The sequence below is a fragment of the Nematostella vectensis genome, chromosome 8, assembly GCF_932526225.1.
Source record: "Nematostella vectensis chromosome 8, jaNemVect1.1, whole genome shotgun sequence".
Taxonomy (NCBI): domain Eukaryota; kingdom Metazoa; phylum Cnidaria; class Anthozoa; order Actiniaria; family Edwardsiidae; genus Nematostella; species Nematostella vectensis.
Window position 1 is genome coordinate 9339109 of NC_064041.1, and position 18643 is coordinate 9357751.

An 18643-nucleotide genomic window follows, 5' to 3' on the forward strand; every position below is an offset into this window, starting at 1 on the left:
CAAATACAAGAGTGGGCAATGACTAAACGAGTTTCAACTACAAGCATGCAAAATGATCACGTGACTTTAAATATCGATCAAACTGCCATGACATACTATCGTGACGGTCTGCCGAAAGCACAACTTTTATTGAAATAGGTGTATTGCTCAGATTGAATGTACTCTGGCTTTGATTTTAGGCAGTGCGTCAATCTTTATATTAGATAAAGTTATTACACTTTGCGTTATAACATTTCGGGTTAAACATTTGCCCCAAGTTCTCTCCAAGACTACATTTTGCATTGAAATTCATTAGATTTCGCTTCAAGATTACATTTTTTGCTTAATTTATTACATCATGCGGTGTTAAAGGGCGACCGAGTTTTAAGGTAGTCACCTAGCGAATAAATACATTTTGCTGATACCTCAATTAATTCAATAAATTAATCTTGACTCTACAAAAAAAAGACAAAGAAAGTGAGAGTATTTTACTCCCGCCACTAAATAAATAACTTTCTGTGCATAAAAGAGCTTATAAGAAGCTTTCATCCTACTACCTGATCATACCCATTAAAGCGACTCTCAATATTTTCATAGTCACCAATGAAAATGGTTTATAATCCGTGTTACAGTTAATTTTTGAAAATATTGGGGGGACATGCCCCCAGTACCCCACACCCTGCTACGGCCCTGTAAAGTGGCGCATCCCTTTTCCGTGGGGGAGGAGGGATGCTCACATGCATTCGTAGACCTCCACCCTCAAAGCAGGCCGCCATTTAAAAGTAACCGCGATGATCCGGATACCACGTGCAACAGGGGGGTGTGCCAACACTCCGTAGACAACAGTGTTCCTGTCTGTGTTCCCGGGGAACTCCTGGAATAGAGAACAAAACATCAGTCTAATCCAAACCCAACACATCCTTTTCTTGTTTAATTTGCAAGGCAAGTGCTCGACTCGTATTGTACAATGATGGGCACGAGATGCTGTGAAATGTGTCTTAGAGTTGAAAGAGTTGACAATCCTAGAGTTGAAAGTTCCAATCACGACTAGTTCGACTCCACAAATTTGCGGGCGGCGGAACAAATATTTTGAGGAACAGGTCCGTTTTGTGCCCTTAAAAATATCTAGCCTCCTCCGAAGGCAGCTCGTCGATTACCATGTATGACGCTGGCGTGGGCTTCGTTTGAAGAGCGTTCAGATACCCAACTTCTGATTCTAATTTTTCATACACGCAGATTCGACATGCAACTGCATTACTTGCAAGTACTTTCGGCAAGGTTTATTTTAGCCATAAGGTCGGCTTATAGTTTAGAAGATGCGCGGCTTGTGCTCAAAATGTTGAAAAGGAATAATTTTCTTATTTCAAATTATCCGATACAAAAATACTCTCGAATGTACTATCTGGAATTTATTCTTGTGTAACACTGGTCCTCGCCTCTCTCACACAAGTTGCCTTTGGGTGTGGACTTAGCAGGGGGCGTAGATTCGGGGATGGATCTTTGTAGGCAAGAGTGTATTTTTTTTTTCAAAGATTGCGACGACAATTTGGCGAAAAATAAAGATTCATTCAATCGCGAAGTTTGACAGGTCAGTTTTAAGCCAACAATTCGGGTGCTTCAAGCTGGACTATTGTTGGGTGTCATCGTGAATTTAAAAAAAATTATCGCCCAGATTTTTTTAAATACAAAAGTATTGCTTCCACATAACTTACATAAAAAATAGAAATTTGATTTTCAAGAAAAGTGAATCTAGCGGAATATGATAGATGCTGGACAGGGTATGGTTTTTTACCTCTGTCTTGAACAAGGTATATATTTCAGGCCTCTCTGTCCTGTCCTGAAGCAAGGCTGTCCTAAAGGGTACCGATCTGATTGCCTTGCTTCCTCTCACATGCTAACCGGGTGCTTGGTTCTGCGATCGATTTTACGATAAAACACTGCCGCGAAAAAGCATTGTCCTGAAGGGATATCGTTGCGCGTCGCGTGTGTCTCAAGTTACCTTCACAAAGTCACTAAAAAGGGTCCTAAAGTCCTAAGCAGGGTCAGGTTTTCAAACCCCCAGCGGCACCCCCATACACAAACATAGGTTGAGTACCCCCTAACCTGGGGGGGTTTGCAATACGTAAGTATATAATGGTGTCTTTATTTTTCCTTAGCAAAAAGCTAGATCAGCCGCCGACTCGTACCTTTTCTTGTCCTCCCTCCCGGTACACTTGCCAGGTGGATAGATCGGTGCTGTAGCCGATCTTGTAGCTCTTCGTCCACTCGTCAAAACCCGAGTGTCCTTGAGTGGCCACCTTGGTGACTGTTGTTACACGCCCCAGGTCGATTTGGAGGTACTCTCCAGGTCTCATAGACCCTGACACCCAGGCTTTTTCGTGATTAAGGCGGCCATATGAAGGCAGTAGAGTTGTAGCAAGGTTATCAACGTAGCTCGATGCAGTTATTGCCGAGTCACTTATAGCACCCGATTCCATACCCATAGCACCCATAGCGCAATCTGTCAATCACAAGTACACAGTCATGAATATTGGGAACCCTGAAATTTCTCTCACAGTTAAATTTACCGAAATCTCTCATTTGTCAATATCTACGTAAGAACAACAAAATTTAAATGTACTAACTTTCAGGCAAAATGTTATATTAACGCGTAATTACTGTAGTCTTAAAGCAAAATGCAAAAACTTTTAACTCAAAATGTGATAAACTAAAAGATTATATTGACTACAAGATTACTTTCGTTTGTGCCTGCTCGTTACATTAATCTTTTATTAACATTTTTAGAACTTTTAGCTTTTGGCCAATAGATAAAGTTATTAAACTCTGCGTAATACCTTTGGCGTTAAACATTTGGCGTTGCATTTCGCGGAACAGTTGTTACATTTAGCGTTATTTTAAGTTAAATTGCATTTTGCGAATTAACAATGCCAATGCTGATATCGGTTGGTGGTTTTCATTACCTGCACAGTTTATTCCGTCTCCTGTATACCCAGGTTTACATGTGCATGCGAAGGAGCCAATGGTGTTTACACAAGAAGCGAGGTCCAGGTGACAATTGTTGCTTCCAGAAAAGCACTCATCAATATCTAAGAAAGAAACACAAGCTCATAATTATGATACTCATAGCGCAATCTGTCAATCAAAGTAACAAGAAACACAATGATTAGCTCTTAATGATCATGTCTTTTAAAGACCACTGTTACCTGTTTCACATGCGGCACCGGTGTATCCCTGTGGACACTCACATCTGTATTTTGGAGTCCCCTTTAACTCAATACAGGTCATGTTGGCTGAGGGACAAGGATTTGTAACACAACCCTCCTGAAAGCATAAACAGAAATGTAGATTTTAGATAGTAGTATAGTACTTGGCGGTTCCAGCGCAGCGCAAGAACCTGCCAAGCCTATACTACTTAACACCGTATGGTATCATATTCTGGAATGACTTTATGATAAAGGATTCTGGTATGACGATATGATAAAGGATTCTGGTATTATATTATGGTAAAGGATTTTGGTACGACTATGTGGTATCGCCACATGATAAAAGATTTTGGTGAAACTATATGGTATCACATTTTGGTGAAACTATATGATAAAAGATTTTGGTGAAACTATATGGTATCATATTGTGGCGAGACTATATGATACAAGATTTTGGTGTCACTTTACGAATAAATTACTGGAACTCTATGCTTTCTTCATTTCGTGGAATCCGTGCGGTGTGTGCTGGTTTCATTTTATGATACAATCCTATTGTTACGGCTGTTGCGTGACATTCTTGGAATTTTAATTCTTAGGAGCGAGTCAGGGGATTCCATTCTCGCTCTCGCTTTTGCTTTCGGCGTCGCGCTTCGCCTCCTCCGGTGTGGGGAGGTGGGGGCTATCCATGAATTTGAACATGGTTTTCAGCTTCTTCAGCCTTTCCTCATTTTCTCGTATGACCTTTTCGTGTTGCTCCTTGAGGGTAGACTGGTATTTGCGGTGGGGCTTGGGCAGCACGTGTTGGCCTCCGATGTAGGGACCACACCCTAGCCTGTTTGGTGTTCTGGTGCCTTCGTAGTGGACTATCTCCACTGAAGCTTTTTCTATACTTTTGTCTCTGTCGATGTTCGTGTCTAAATACACGCCTTTGATCCCTTCGAAGTTGAATTCGTCTTCATCGTACGAGGTGCACATGAAGAACCTTCTTGGATCATAGCGCAGCACGCCCTCACAGTCCTTGTACGTTGTGTAGCCGTACTCTAAGAACGGTGTATCTTCGTCTTTCTGGTAGACTTCGAATTGGGTGTTAGTCAGCTCGCTGTTTTCTAAGTAGTTTACTTTCTCAGTTGTCTTCACTCTTCGTCCGACTTCCATATTAGTATACTGCTATACTAGAGTTATTTTTAAATATTTGACGTGTTTCTATACCTCATTGAGAGTCGTATTCACTGGAGTCATACTCTGAGTCGCTTGGGAGGTACTCAGGACCTGACTTGTCGTAGTCTGACTCGTCGTAGTTGGGCTCTTCCATGGTCTCTGACCAAGTGTCTTCCTCAGTTTCGTCGTGGTTGTATGTCTCCTTAGTGCTCATATTAGTATGCTACTATACTAGAAATTATTTTTTAAATAGTTTCAGTGCGTCGAGGTTCTATACCTTCTCCAAATTAATGGATGCCAGTATGTGTCAAGTAAAGCTTCATCTGTCAAATGGGTGACCGGGGTTATTGTCCGATGTTATAGTGCCCGTAGGCTAAACTTTTGATTCCGTCGTTTGATTTATACCTTTTTTATCGAATCAGCTGAGTGACACTTTATTGATTTCGTAGCTTCCTAACTTATGGTTTTGGCTTCTGGTGGCCTTCATTTTGTGGTGCATCTGTCTGTCGTCCATTAATGTCTTTTTATAGTCTTCATGCTCGATATTACTCTTGATACATTCTTTTTTATTCCCTTTGCTGTCTTTCCTTCTGATTGGTCGCTTTTCGCATAGCTGTACATTTTGGATCGCAGTCCGACAAACTCGCAGACGGGGGTTCCTGCAGCCTCGTCTTTGAGCTTGCCGATGTCTTTCTTGTTGGTTTCGTTGAAGAATGTGGAGCTCTTCTTTGGGTAGTCGCTATTGTCGTTCCAGAAATCTTGATACACGTCTTCTGCCTCTATCTCGAAGGTCAGACTGTCTGTATCGGTGAATAGTAGCCTTGCCTTGTGTCCATACTTCTCTTTGATGTAGTTGTAGTAGAAGCCGTACATCAGTACCTTGCTGAGGTCTAGGATGCACATGCCCACATAGGCCGGCCTGTTTAGGGTCAGTGTCTCTTTGATTTTGTGGACGGCCACTAAGTCCTTGTTGAATATCTTACTACTCACGTAGGAGGGCTTTCTTGTCAGAGTAGTTTCTTCTCGTCTTACACCAGTCGGACGTCTACCCTTTTTCGTAGGTTCTCCATAGTCTTTCCAAATACGCTGTTGTTCATCAGTTTGAAGAAGTCTTTCTCGAATGAGTTTCTGGCGTTCTTACGTTTTTCAGTGTTGCGGTCTATATACTGCTTTAGCCATGGTGATTGGTCGAACTTTAAAACTCTGTAGACTTAAGCTACTTTTAGGCCTAGGTCTGTGTGTAGCTGGGAGTTTCTGTAGTGTACGTACTTCTCTTTGTCTTTTAAGGTTGGGATAAGTTTTGAGACTAGACCTGTTTGTATGACGTATTTTGTTGCTATCTTGTCGCAGTACTCGGACAGCATGTCCTTTGATACGTTCACTCTCTCAGCGGCTAGTGAGTAGTCGTTGTGGAGGTCGTGAAGGCTTTTGAGGTACTCTAGGTCGACTTTTAGTATCAGCCAGGTCCAATTTTTTGATTCTCTACTCTGTCATCCATTTGAATCCACCAGTGGGTATGTATTGGCTCATAGCCCATACGTACAAGTTTTTTGCCTCCAAGTACATAACATACCTCGAAGGCGCCGTCTCGTCGTATGATTCCATGTACTTATTGTTGGCCTTACCGTATCTGTTGGCTATGTATGATATGCCACCACGCACGCCCTTTTCGATGAATAGGAACATGTTGAAGTCTGTCATGAGTTCCAGTTTGATGTCGGTAATTCTTAGCATGGCGTCCCATGATAGACCGGGGGATGTGAAGTAGTTGCATGGATCTAGCTTATATTATTCTAGGCACGTCTTCCTTAAGTTTTTAAACACGTCAGCCAGCAGTAGTATGTCAGATTCAAGGCATAGGTCGTGGTAGTCGCCCATGGTTTGAAGATTGAACTTCTTCCACACATTTCTAGCATGTTTGTAATCGTCCTCTGAGATGTGCTGGTCGCATGGTGCTATAGAATTACTCCTTCGCTGGTAGCTTGTCGTTGAACCTCTCAAAGCTGTCCAAGTGGGTTTAGGTGTCTGATGTGGCACCATCTAAAGCACTCGTTGTCCTTATTCTTCATGTTGATCAACCCTCTACCTCGTTGTCCTCCCTATTACCTCGAACCTCTCCGACTCTCCCTTAGTCACGTACTCCGTTATTCTAAGATGACAAAATGGACAATCGTAGTATCCCTCTTCCTCTAATGCAATATGGATCCCTGTATTACAATCCATTATATATGCTAATACAAGAGATTATATTTCTATATGACGTCACGGTACACCTATGCCGTTACGTCACGGCACATCTGTGTTGGTCTACATACAAGTTCCACAAGAGACTACATTCCTATATGACGTCACGGCACACCTATGCCGTTACGTCACGGCACATCTGTGTTGGTCTACATACAAGTTTCACAAATACATACGGTAGACGACTCTAAGACATGTTTATACCCGCCCATGGTGAATTCCCTGATTCGTTCCGATGAATAAAAATATTTTCGCGTTGCCATGACTATAAGCATTCCACTTCGCCAGCGGGAAAGTCCCTAAATACAATAGACATGCCAAAACTCGCCAGCGGGGAATCCCCTGACTCGCTCCTAAGAATTAAAATTCCAAGAATGTCACGCAACAGCCGTAACCATAGGATTTTATCATAAAGTGAAACCCGCACACACCGCACGGATTCCACGAAATGAAGAAAGCATATAGTTCCAGTAATTTATTCATAAGCTGACACCAAAATCTTGTATCATATAGTTTCACCAAAATGTGATACCATAAAGTCATACCAGAATCCTTTATCACATAGTCATACCAGAATCCTTTATCACATAATCATACCAGAACCCTTTATCACATAGTCATACCAGAATCCTTTATCACATAGTCATACCAGAATCCTTTATCACATAGTCATACCAGAACCCTTTATCATATAGTTATACCAGAATCCTTTATCATATATATATATACCAGAATCCTTTATCATAATTAGTAATACCAGAATCCTTTATCACATAATCATAACAGAATCCTTTATCACATAGTCATACCAGAATCCTTTATCACATAGTCATACCAGAATCCTTTATCACATAGTCATACCAGAATCCTTTATCATATAGTAATACCAGAATCCTTTATCACATAGTCATACCAGAATCCTTTATCACAAAGTCATACCAGAATCCTTTATCACATAATCATACCAGAATCCTTTATCACATAGTCATACCAGAATCCTTTATCACATAGTCATACCAGAATCCTTTATCACATAGTCATACCAGAATCCTTTATCATATAGTTATACCAGAATCCTTTATCACATAGTCATACCAGAATCCTTTATCACATAATCATACCATAATCCTTTATCACATAGTCATACCAGAATCCTTTATCACATAGTCATACCAGAATCCTTTATCACATAGTCATACCAGAATCCTTTATCATATAGTTATACCAGAATCCTTTATCATATAGTAATACCAGAATCCTTTATCATATAGTCATACCAGAATCCTTTATCATATAGTCATACCAGAATCCTTTATCACATAGTCATACCAGAATCCTTTATCATATAGTTATACCAGAATCCTTTATCATATAGTAATACCAGAATCCTTTATCATATAGTCATACCAGAATCCTTTATGATATAGTTATACCAGAATCCTTTATCATATAGTCATACCATAATCCTTTATCACATAGTCATACCAGAATCCTTTATCACAAAGTCATACCAGAATCCTTTATCATATCGTCATACCAGAATCCTTTATCATATAGTCATACCAGAATCCTTTATTACATAGTCATACCGGATTCTTTTATCACATAGTCATACCAGAATCCTTTATCATATAGTAAATTATAGAATGCTTTATCATATAGTCATACCAGAATCCTTTATCACATAGTCATACCAGAATTCTTTATCATATAGTCATACCAGAATCCTTTATCATATAGTCATACCAGAATCCTTTATCATATAGTCATACCAGAATCCTTTATCACATAGTCATACCAGAATTTCACACGGTACGCTTTTGAGTAGTATAGGCTTGGCAGGTTTTTGCGCTGCGCTGGGACCGCCAAGTACTATATTACTTTAGATTATTGACAAATAACTGAATAAATATTGGTAGTTTGTAAATTAAAGAAAACGTGACACGAAATTCTCTTTTGCTTATTTAGACAAATTGACTAGTTAGTGTAGTAGCGTAATATCCCAACAATAATTCCTCCAATTTTCGATACTTGATTTAAACGGAAACATGATTTTTGATCCTTTTAAAATTAGCAATTTTGGCAAATTTTTGCATGAAACCGGCGACATCCGAATATTTAATTTGCATATCACTTGTGACGTCAAGAGTTGTACAAGTGGGGGATGAACATTAGACATTCCCATACAAAATAGGACGCCCCCCCCCCCCCTCACCCAAAATACACTTATAATTGATCGTGGAGCCCAAATCTTCTCCAGAAAATAGCTGAGTGTAACCTGAGCAAAGTATCCAAAAGGAATCCTGCAGCAATTGGAGCGGTGATTTTTATTAATATTTTTTATAAGCTTTTGAACACCATTTCCGCGCGAACCACCCAACTTTTCGGCAAACTCACTCCTTTTTCGATCACAATTGTGATCAAAGAAATAATATATACGCTGTAAATAATTGCGAGACGATATTACAAGGCAAAAAGTAACGCATCTATATTTCGGCAAAGCAGAATGCATATGTTAAAAGCGTCTATGCTTTCAAATAATACAGATTTTTAATATTTTTTTGTCCAATTTATTGCAAATTGTCACAAAAACAAAACACGCTCTTAAAAGTATATTTTTTACGCACTAAACAATGCACCAAATAATGAAACCTATAGATTACAAGGAAGGCAAGCTTTCTACACAAAGAGATAAAAAAACATCAAGATATATCAAACTCAGAGAGAAACGACTGGAAATCTAGAATCTAAAAAGTAGGAGATGCGAGGGCTGAAAATCATCAATGAGTGAACGGCAAAAAAAAAAATCGATTGTATTTACTTCTCTTTTAATAAATAAACAAACAAACAAATGCAGTAGATGGAACTAGCATTATAATCCCTGAATAGTTATAATGTTTTTTTAAAGAAAAACTGACATCAAGACTTGGTATATGTGAAAGGGAATGCACAACAACCGCACAAATGTACATTTACTGGCAAAGCAAAGCGTACGGTGCGATAAGAAAACACTCACAAGAAAACTTGCACCCTTCACCGTGCTTTTCTTGGCTCTCGAACAAATTCGAATTTTATATTTACCCTTCCTCCCTCCCAATTGTGAGGACTGATTTTTGTCGATAATTCGACTGTTCGTTTTGTAGAGAAATGTCATTCCTTGAATGACTGAATCAATCGGCGTGGTAAAACAAACTATTTCGCTTTTCCAGTTTGTCAATTTGTTGTACTTTGCGGCTTAACAGTGAATCAGATTATTACAATTGCATGTGGTTCTTTCAACATTTTCCACCCCGGGGTGCTGTTCGAAGGTGAACTTGTATTTTTGCGAGTTTACTAACTTTATTGAAGTTGTTTGCCTCGTCTTGGTTTTATGGCCGTTCGCATTCGCACGTGGAAGAAATCGTTTTTCTACAACTCAGTTTGCGAATAAAAATGCATTGAATGAAGTCCAATCCAATATAACATATTCTTATAATCAAACCATTCATCCTTACCGGTAAAAAGCGTAGTGCTCACAACAAGCCAAAATAATCAGGTTGAAATTCATTTGCTTGAATGAACCGATCGACTCGAACTGGTAAACACTCCAGAGATGTCTTTTCATTCCATTCACTGCAGGTTTCGATGAACCCCCTATCTTAGTGATAGAAAAAGGTTATTCTTGGATCCATTGCTTGAACATTGTAATCATCTTTTTTACCATGTCTTGAAAAGCGAGGAATTAGGAAAAATACAAAAGATATGCTCGTCCTCATCTTTACAAATCTACATTGGCAAGCGAAGTTCGACTGGAACAAGTGTGTACAACTCTTGACGTCAGCCAATCAAAAAAAGTCGCCAAGACAAGACATTTTCAAAACACGATTACAAAAATTCCTGCAATCAATAAGCACAAAGGCAGTTCTAAAACCAAACATCGATAGCTATATTTTGCTATAAAAGCTTATGTATTTTTCGTGTCATGGTCTCTTTAACTCTTTACAAAAGTCATCGAATTTCCATAAGTTAGGATTACTAGTGATATACCTGCAGGCTGAAGTAATCAATTCCAGGAAATTTCAACAAATCTTTGGAATAAGATTCAGCTTTGTCAGACAGCAGTTCACAGCTCCCAAGATTCGCTCGTTTCTTATAGTTCACAGCACGACATGCTTGGTTCAGATAGCACTTTATATGACAGTTTTTCACTGATATGTCAGTTATATTCTGAAGGGTGTGGTTAAAGAGGGCGTGGTCGACCAGTGGAGGAAGAACGAGCAGATTGCGACAATGATCTGAAGAGAATTGAGAATTGGATTTAATAAGTTTTCGCCATGCATGTATAAGCTTTACGCAGTTTGAGTCTTTTGATGTTGTTTTGATCAATCAATAAAGATTGAACACAGAAGGGAACAAAACAGACACTTTGTACACAAAAATGGGTCAGACCATCGATAATATTTGATTTTAAAAAATAAAAGCAGCCAATTGATTCAGCACCTCTTACAGCACTAATACATATATGGTAAAAACATAAATATCACCAGCCTACCCCCCCCCCCCCCCCCCCGTCAAACTTTATCTGTTAGTTAAATGCTAAAGAATAATTCCGACCGGAGCAGCCTCGTCCCTAGGCTTCTCGGCGGGTGTATCATGCACTGCATGGTTATGACGTCACTGGCCCTCTCTGCTCTTGCCTCCGAGAAGTCAGCATGAAGCGTCCGCCATATTGGAAATTGTGAATCTACGCGCAAAGCATCATGGAGCTGACAGCCGGGGAGTAGCCGGGGGACGAGGCTTATTCCGAAGCCGAACATAAATGAGCGCTATGCCGCTGCTTTTGTCAGAAAAACGTTTTCTTCTGTTAGCAAAATAAAGCTAATATTTTAGGTATTTCAGTGTTCAGTGAATGTGATAAATAATTCGAACTTTGAATATTAGGACCCTAGACTAGATGAACGGAATAACGACTAATAATGTAAGTAAGGGGAAGATTATCAATTCGTGCTTGTTTGATTATTTTTGTACAGAACATGATTTATTATTAGTTATTGTGACGAATTCAAATGAATTGAACTTAAACTAAACTTCACTAAAAGTAGGAACGACAGAGCTTCTATAAAATTTATTTTATGAAAACTGTTTTGGTTTAAGAGATTCAATGCCTTATTTGTAAAATTGCGCAAAATATGATATGATAAAATAATTTTTTTACTATAAATTAGAAAAAAAATTGTTTTGAAAATGAGAAAAAACAACAAGGCTGCTCTAAGATGGAGAGGTATAAAACGCCACGAACAATTATTCGATAATACTAAAAACAATAACCTAACCTCTGGTTCACTTATATTTTTCTTTTTCCACTAAAATCTTTTAGCACCATGCATAGCGTTGCGTAGCTTCTTTGGCTGAAGCCAATTCAAAATTATTAATGATCGGCATCCTTAGATCCGCCTCGAAAAAAAAATGAAAAAAAACAAAAATTATTTTAGTCAAAGTCTCACCTTGACTGTAGCACATTTTTGCCATGAAAGGAAGAAAGAAAACAAGTTTAAGAGTAGTCATTCTTTAACACCTGTCAGCCTCTTTTCTGACTTTCCAAACTCCTAAACGTTTTGCCAGCTGCAAGCTCCAAAACATCTAAATTGGAATAAAAGGAAACCAATTATTGAGCGATGCTATTGTTGAAAACACAATAACCCCATTTATTGAAGAGTTTGGGATAATAATAATATTCAGTTATTATTTAAGGAAGAATTAATTAGCTTTAAAGCATTTTAAAGATATTTTCCGATTGATTTAACTGATGATTATTTGAGGGGAAGTTACTCATAAATTTATACTCATAAATTTTTATTTATTATTTAATGTTATATTTTGCCTATTCTCCCTGTCTATTACTGAAAAAAAAAATGTTTGTTTTTTCGCCGACTTAAATCTTGGAAATAACGCTAAAATGATGACAAATATAAAAAAAGCTTTGTACAACATGCAAAAATATTTTATTTCTCGAGAGTTTTCTCTTTTGGCGTCAAAGATTGCATCTCATCCCCCCCCCCCTCCCTTTCCGCACATGCCCACTTGCCAACTACGCAGTCTAGTCAAGCCTAAATCCGAGGTGTTTCGGGTTTGCTGTGACTGGCAATGAGCCGTGAGGCAGCTTGGGGTCTGGGAAGAGTTATCCTATGACGTCACAACTTGTACCATGCAAATAAAGCCCGAATACTTGGTCGCCTTCACTTAACTGTCTTCTCATATAATACCGCATGATATGGCGCATGGTAAAAATGTGATCGAGTCCAAACCAGAATCATAAAACTTATTTTTTAATTATATTCCGCGATACGGGATTTATGACGAAAAATGCAAAACGTTTCACTACTGTTTTTGGTGAAAACATTTTTTTAACATTTTGGTGAATAATTCAGTATTTGTGTTAATTACTTTAATATGTTAGGGATACGTAGATAAAGAGTGATTAACCGCAATAATATGAGTGGAACTTCTTCAACATTGTATAACCAATAAACGAAGTGTAATGAGAAATTTGTGAAAATTTGACATAAAAAAATATATTACTGGGAAATATAATTAATAATTTATCCGTTTTGGAGACAACTCACATTCTGGAAAGAAAACTTTATTTAACATAACTAGTGGGAGAAGTTATCGGTTACAAATCCCAATTCAAACTGTGGAAATCAGCGAACAAATTACGAGGCTGAAAATTAACAAAATGGATATCTGTTTGAAAGAAGAAAATCCACTGGCGCAGGGTAATGTCGACTTTAGAAAAGTTTTTGCCGAAGTAAATGGCAGTGAACACATATCACCGCTTGGTGAAATGGTGGTTGAAACTTCAGACGGAAACAGCTCTAAAAATGGTATCAAGAAAGTGGAAAAGGATGATAAAGCATTAAAAGAAGATAACGATAAGATGAGTCAGGATCTAAGTAGTCTAGAAGTCTTGGAGCAGAAATCGGAGACTGAGATTCGAAAAAGTGCACCTTTTCCGACGAATAAGGTAAAAAACTTAATTGGTATTCGCCAAAAGAAAAGATTTCTGGCTCAGGAATGATAGTATATTTTTTGTAGCTTTGAATGTGTACAAAATTAGCAAAGAAATTTCTTATAAATGAAATGAAGACGTAGTTTGGGAAATACGAAAAAAACCGCGCACAAAGGTTGAGAAAACTCCTAAATAGCTAAATGAATGCTAAAGTGGGGATAGAGTATCTAAGAAATAAAAAAAGACATAAAGCACACAGTTTGGAGTACGCACAAAATACCGGAGGTTCCAGAATACCTCATTTACTCGTTTAATCGCCGCATATTTTAATGACAATCTGCGACAGCGGCGTAAAATATAAATTGGGTACCAGAGGTTCTGAGCTTCGTTGCGAGAACTAAGCTTCGCTCAAATGGTTGTCGCCGCGAAGCTCAGAGCCTGTCTGGTACCCAGGTTACGTAAAATCGGGACATTTATCGGGGCATTTACTTACTTATTTTATTCAGCAAGTGCAACTTTATATAAAATAGGTATGTGCATTTGAAATCAATTTTCATTAAAAAAAGCATCTTATAGTAAAATGGTACCGTCATGCATTTTGGCAACTTTGCTCTGTTACCATGACGACAGGACGTTAGACATCAGGCCTACCAGCACATACGGGACTACGAGGCTGACAAGCGACGCCTGGCAGATTCCATCGAAATTCGGCGCCAGGAGCAAGCTAAGACCCTGGAGGAGAAGAAAAGGCAGCGACTGAGAAGCAGAGAGGCGGCGATGGAGGAAAAAAGGCAGAAGGAAAGACTTAGACATGTGCAGGAGGTCAAGAATAGGCAACAAGAGCACCATCAGGTCTGCGTGTGAAGTGATGTTTATGATGACGATTAGGATGATGATTACGATTGTATATGATAAAAATAACAATAACAACGATAATGATAACGATAATAAAAATGATGATGATGAAATATGATGATGACGCTGAGAAATGACGATGATGATGATAATAATGATAGATAATGATGAAGCCTATTATGATGATGAAGGTGATGATGATGATAGATGATGATTGTAGATGATAATGATAATGGTGGTGATGTTGAGGATGATGATGGTGTCTTGTTGAGATTATGATAATGGTGGTGGTAGTTATGATGATGATGATGCAATGTTCATAATGATGATGGTGTTTGTGTTGATGAGGATTTGAATGATTATTGTATTATTATCACAATGTAGATAGCGATAATAATGGTAATGGTATTTGGGATGAGGAAGTTTAATAACGACGATAAGCCGATACAGACTAAAATCACAAAAATTTCTTTTTAGGCTTCTCTTCATTTACGAAGTCACCAAGATGACGTCAAACGACTTGATGGTTACATAAACAACATCCGGGAACAACAAACCATGACCTTGCAAGAGAAGATACGCATCCGTCAAAAAATGAAGAAAAAACTGCAGGATCAACATACTAACTCTATCTGCAACGGCAAAACTTTAGACGTAAGTATAGAAATTATGATAAATGACACATATACTGCATCTTTTAGTCAATTCATTTCCACAAAAATGTAAACAAACTAATTGAATATCCTATGTACTTGAAACAAACACTGATCGACAAAAGTTTTTGATTGTTTTTTTTTTCTTGCGAAAAGTCTTTAGTCTGTGTTTTTTTTTTCTTGTGTTACCAAAGATTTGTTTCGGTTTTTTAAAACTTGTTTTTATAACAAAAAAGAATATAAAACTAATAAAAAAATACGAACAATCATAGGACGGAAACGCGGATGGATGCTTAAACGAGGGAAGCTCCCCATGCTTCGACAGTTGGACCGACCCTAAAGACAAAGAATTTGTTTCCATGGCAACGGATAAGCCGCGTTCTGACGGTTGGACCGACCCTAAAGACAAAGAATTTGTTTTCATGGCAACAGATAAGCCGCGTTCTGACGGTTGGATCGCGACTGATGACAGGGAGCTCGTTTCCAAGCCAACAGAAAGGCCTCGTTCTGACGGTTGGGCTGAGACTGAAGACAGGGAGGTTGTTTCCATGGCAACAGATATACCGCTTTCTGACGGTTGGATTGAGACTGAAGACAAAGAACTTGTTTCCATGGCGTCAAATATGCCGCGTTCTGACCGTTGGACCGAGACTGAAGAACGAGAACTTGTTTTCTTGGCAAAGGATATGCCGCGTTCTGATGGTTGGACTGAGAATGAAGACAGGGAACTTGTTTCCATGGCGTCAAATATGCCGCGTTCTGACCGTTGGACCGAGACTGAATACAGGGAGCTCGTTTCTGAGGCAACAGAAACGCCGCGTTCTGACGGTTGGACCGAGACTGAAGACAAAGAACTTGTCTCCATGGCATCAGATATACCGCGTTCTGACGGTTCGACGGAGAATGAAGACAGGGAACTTGTCTCCATAGCAACAGATATGCCGCGTTCTGACAGGTGGACTGAGACTGAGTTCAGAGAGCTCGTTTCCAAGGCAACAGAAATGTCGCGTTCTGACGGTTGGACCGAGACTGAGGACAGGGAGCTCGTTTCCAAGCCAACAGAAAGGCCTCGTTCTGACGGTTGGGTTGAGACTGAAGACAGGAAGGTTGTTTCCATGGCAACAGATATACCGCTTTCTGGCGGTTGGATCGAGACTGAAGACAAAGAACTTGTTTCCAGGGCGTCAAATATGCCGCGTTCTGACCGTTGGACCGAGACTGAAGAACGAGAACTTGTTTCCATGGCAAAGGATATGCCGCGTTCTGATGGTTGGACTGAGACTGAAGACAGGGAACTTGTCTTCATAGCAACAGATATGCCGCGTTCTGACGGTTGGACCAAGACTGAAGACAGGGAACTTGTTTCCATGTTAACAAAAAAGCCGCGTTCTGACGGTTGGACCGAGACTGAAGACAGGGAGCTCGTTTCCAAGGCAACAGAAATGCCACGTTCTGACTGTTGGACCGAGACTGAAGACAGGGATCTTGTCTCCATGTCAACAGATATGCCGCTATCTGACGCTTGGACCGAGGCAGAAGACGAGGAACTAGTTTCCACGGCAACAGATATGCCGCGCTCTGATGGATGGATCGAGACAGAAGATAAGGAATTTACTTCTATGACAACAGATATGCCGCGTTTTGACGTCTGGACCAAGGTAGAAGACAAGGAACTAGTTTTCATTGCAAAAGATATGCCGCGTTCTAACAGCTGGACCGAGATAAAAGACAAAAAACCTGTTTCCATGGCAACAGACATGCCGCGTTCTGAAGGTTTGACCGAGGCAGGTTCAGTTATTATGTCAACTGGAACCCAGCATTCAGATGAATTTAGAAGTGCGAAGACTGGAGGACGGATGGACGATATTACCCAATTTTCTGACGTGAAGAATGATATAACTAAGAAGCGATTTGGAGAGCAGGTTAACAGTGAACAGGAGGGAGCTGGGGAGGCTAGGCGTGGGGCAACCAGCAAGGAGGGCGGAACGATCCAACCCAAGGGCAACAAACACGATGATGACAAACACTATGATGAGAGAGACGTGCATAAAAGAGCGGAATCCAGGCAGAGCTTGCAATGCTGGGCAGACGAAGTGAGTTATGGTACAGTTGGTACCTTATTTAAAGTGCAGCTCCAGGGAAAGGGAAGACCGTTTTGGGCAAAATGCACATTATCTGAGGCTTACTTTCCCGAAAAAAAATTCGAATTCCTCCAATTCCGAATATGTTGCAGCTTTTCAAACACATGCGATATACACGCGACCGTAAAACACGTCCGTCGCTGACCGGCGAAATGTATTGCGGGCCCATGGCGCGAAAATTCTGTTGCATTATTTATGCGCTTTTAGTGTCGCAGTCAGCAGTCTCACAGGCATCTAGGAATCGCGAGTGAAAACGTTACGGAGTCTTCAGAATTATCGGAAAATGAGTTGACCGACGTAGAGAACGAACCGGAATGTATAGAGTCTTTACAAGGAACGGCAACATTTATAAACGAAGCGGCAAACGAGTTCAACAATCTCTAGTCTGTCGAAACGTGGGTCCATTAGCATTTTCCCGACTATTTGAGTATTGCATGACATTCAGGTTAAATATTCTCTAGTCAAAACCCTAATTGACCCAATCATTTGCGAGCTGGATTCATTTTTGTGCAAGGTCAAGTTGCTATGAACTTCGACGATGGCGTCGTGTTGTGTCGCGTTACAAATCAACAGCTAAAATCTCTATTAAAATGTCCCGGCTGCAACTTTTGCTTAATAAGAGATGTCCCAATGCTATAGAATACGTTTTTATAATAATATTTACATTCCAAGCTGTTTGAAGCGGTGAAAAAGCAATAAAGTTGATGATTCTCTGCGAAGTAGGGCACTCGATTGTAGAAGTGTGACAACAACTGAAATCCCCTGACAGGCTCAATATATGGCAATCCTTTCGCGCCTTCTCGAACTCTGACCGAGAGGGGACCGAGTTGGTTGGTGTTTCAAGATGGCGGCCAAATCAAGCCAAATCGCGTGCGTTTGAAAAGATGCAAAATATTCGGAATTGGAAAAATTCGAATTTTTTTTCGGGAAAGTAAGGCTCAGATAATGTACATTTTGCCCAAAACGGTCTTCTCTTTCCCTGGAGCTGCACTTTAAAATATTAGGCGCTTAAACAATGAACCTCAAGTGGACATCTATTATATGTGAGTAGGGCTACCATTTTCCAGTAACCATTTCTGTTACCGGTCTCGATACTTTGGCCATGATACAGAGACATTACGAAAACTGGGGGGGGGGGGGGGGGGAAGGGGACACATCCACGCCCCTACTGGTCATCTTATTGTAATTGTAGAAGAAAAAAATGGGGGCACGCCCACCTAGCCCCTGAGGGCGCTTCAGCACTAGCACTAGCATAGGTGAACTGGTTGGTAGGTACCGAGATAGGGGGGGATAAATAAAATAAAATATATTGAAAGAAAAAAATTGTAATACCTTAAATGATCTAAATATTGCCCGCTATTTAAAGAACGTCTATTATCTAATGAGCACCCCCCACTCCCCTGAGCTTACAAATTTATATTG

General features: G+C 39.8%; 1 protein-coding gene across 2 annotated transcripts in view; it reads left to right on the forward strand.

Moving 5' to 3' along the window:
• The window catches only part of LOC5519343, a 49139-nt gene that overhangs the window by 27678 nt on the left and 2818 nt on the right, over positions 1 to 18643 (forward strand). Inside the window, exons 1-4 of one of the 2 annotated variants that reach the window (XM_048731823.1) lie at positions 13160 to 13587; positions 14203 to 14424; positions 14905 to 15081; positions 15353 to 17173. In XM_048731823.1, the coding sequence (XP_048587780.1) occupies positions 13300 to 13587; positions 14203 to 14424; positions 14905 to 15081; positions 15353 to 17173 (2508 nt within the window). In that variant the 5' untranslated portion in view covers positions 13160 to 13299. Of the gene's footprint in view, positions 1 to 13159; positions 13588 to 14202; positions 14425 to 14904; positions 15082 to 15352; positions 17174 to 18643 lie in introns of those variants that run through there. The other variant, XM_048731824.1, reaches the window with a different exon arrangement.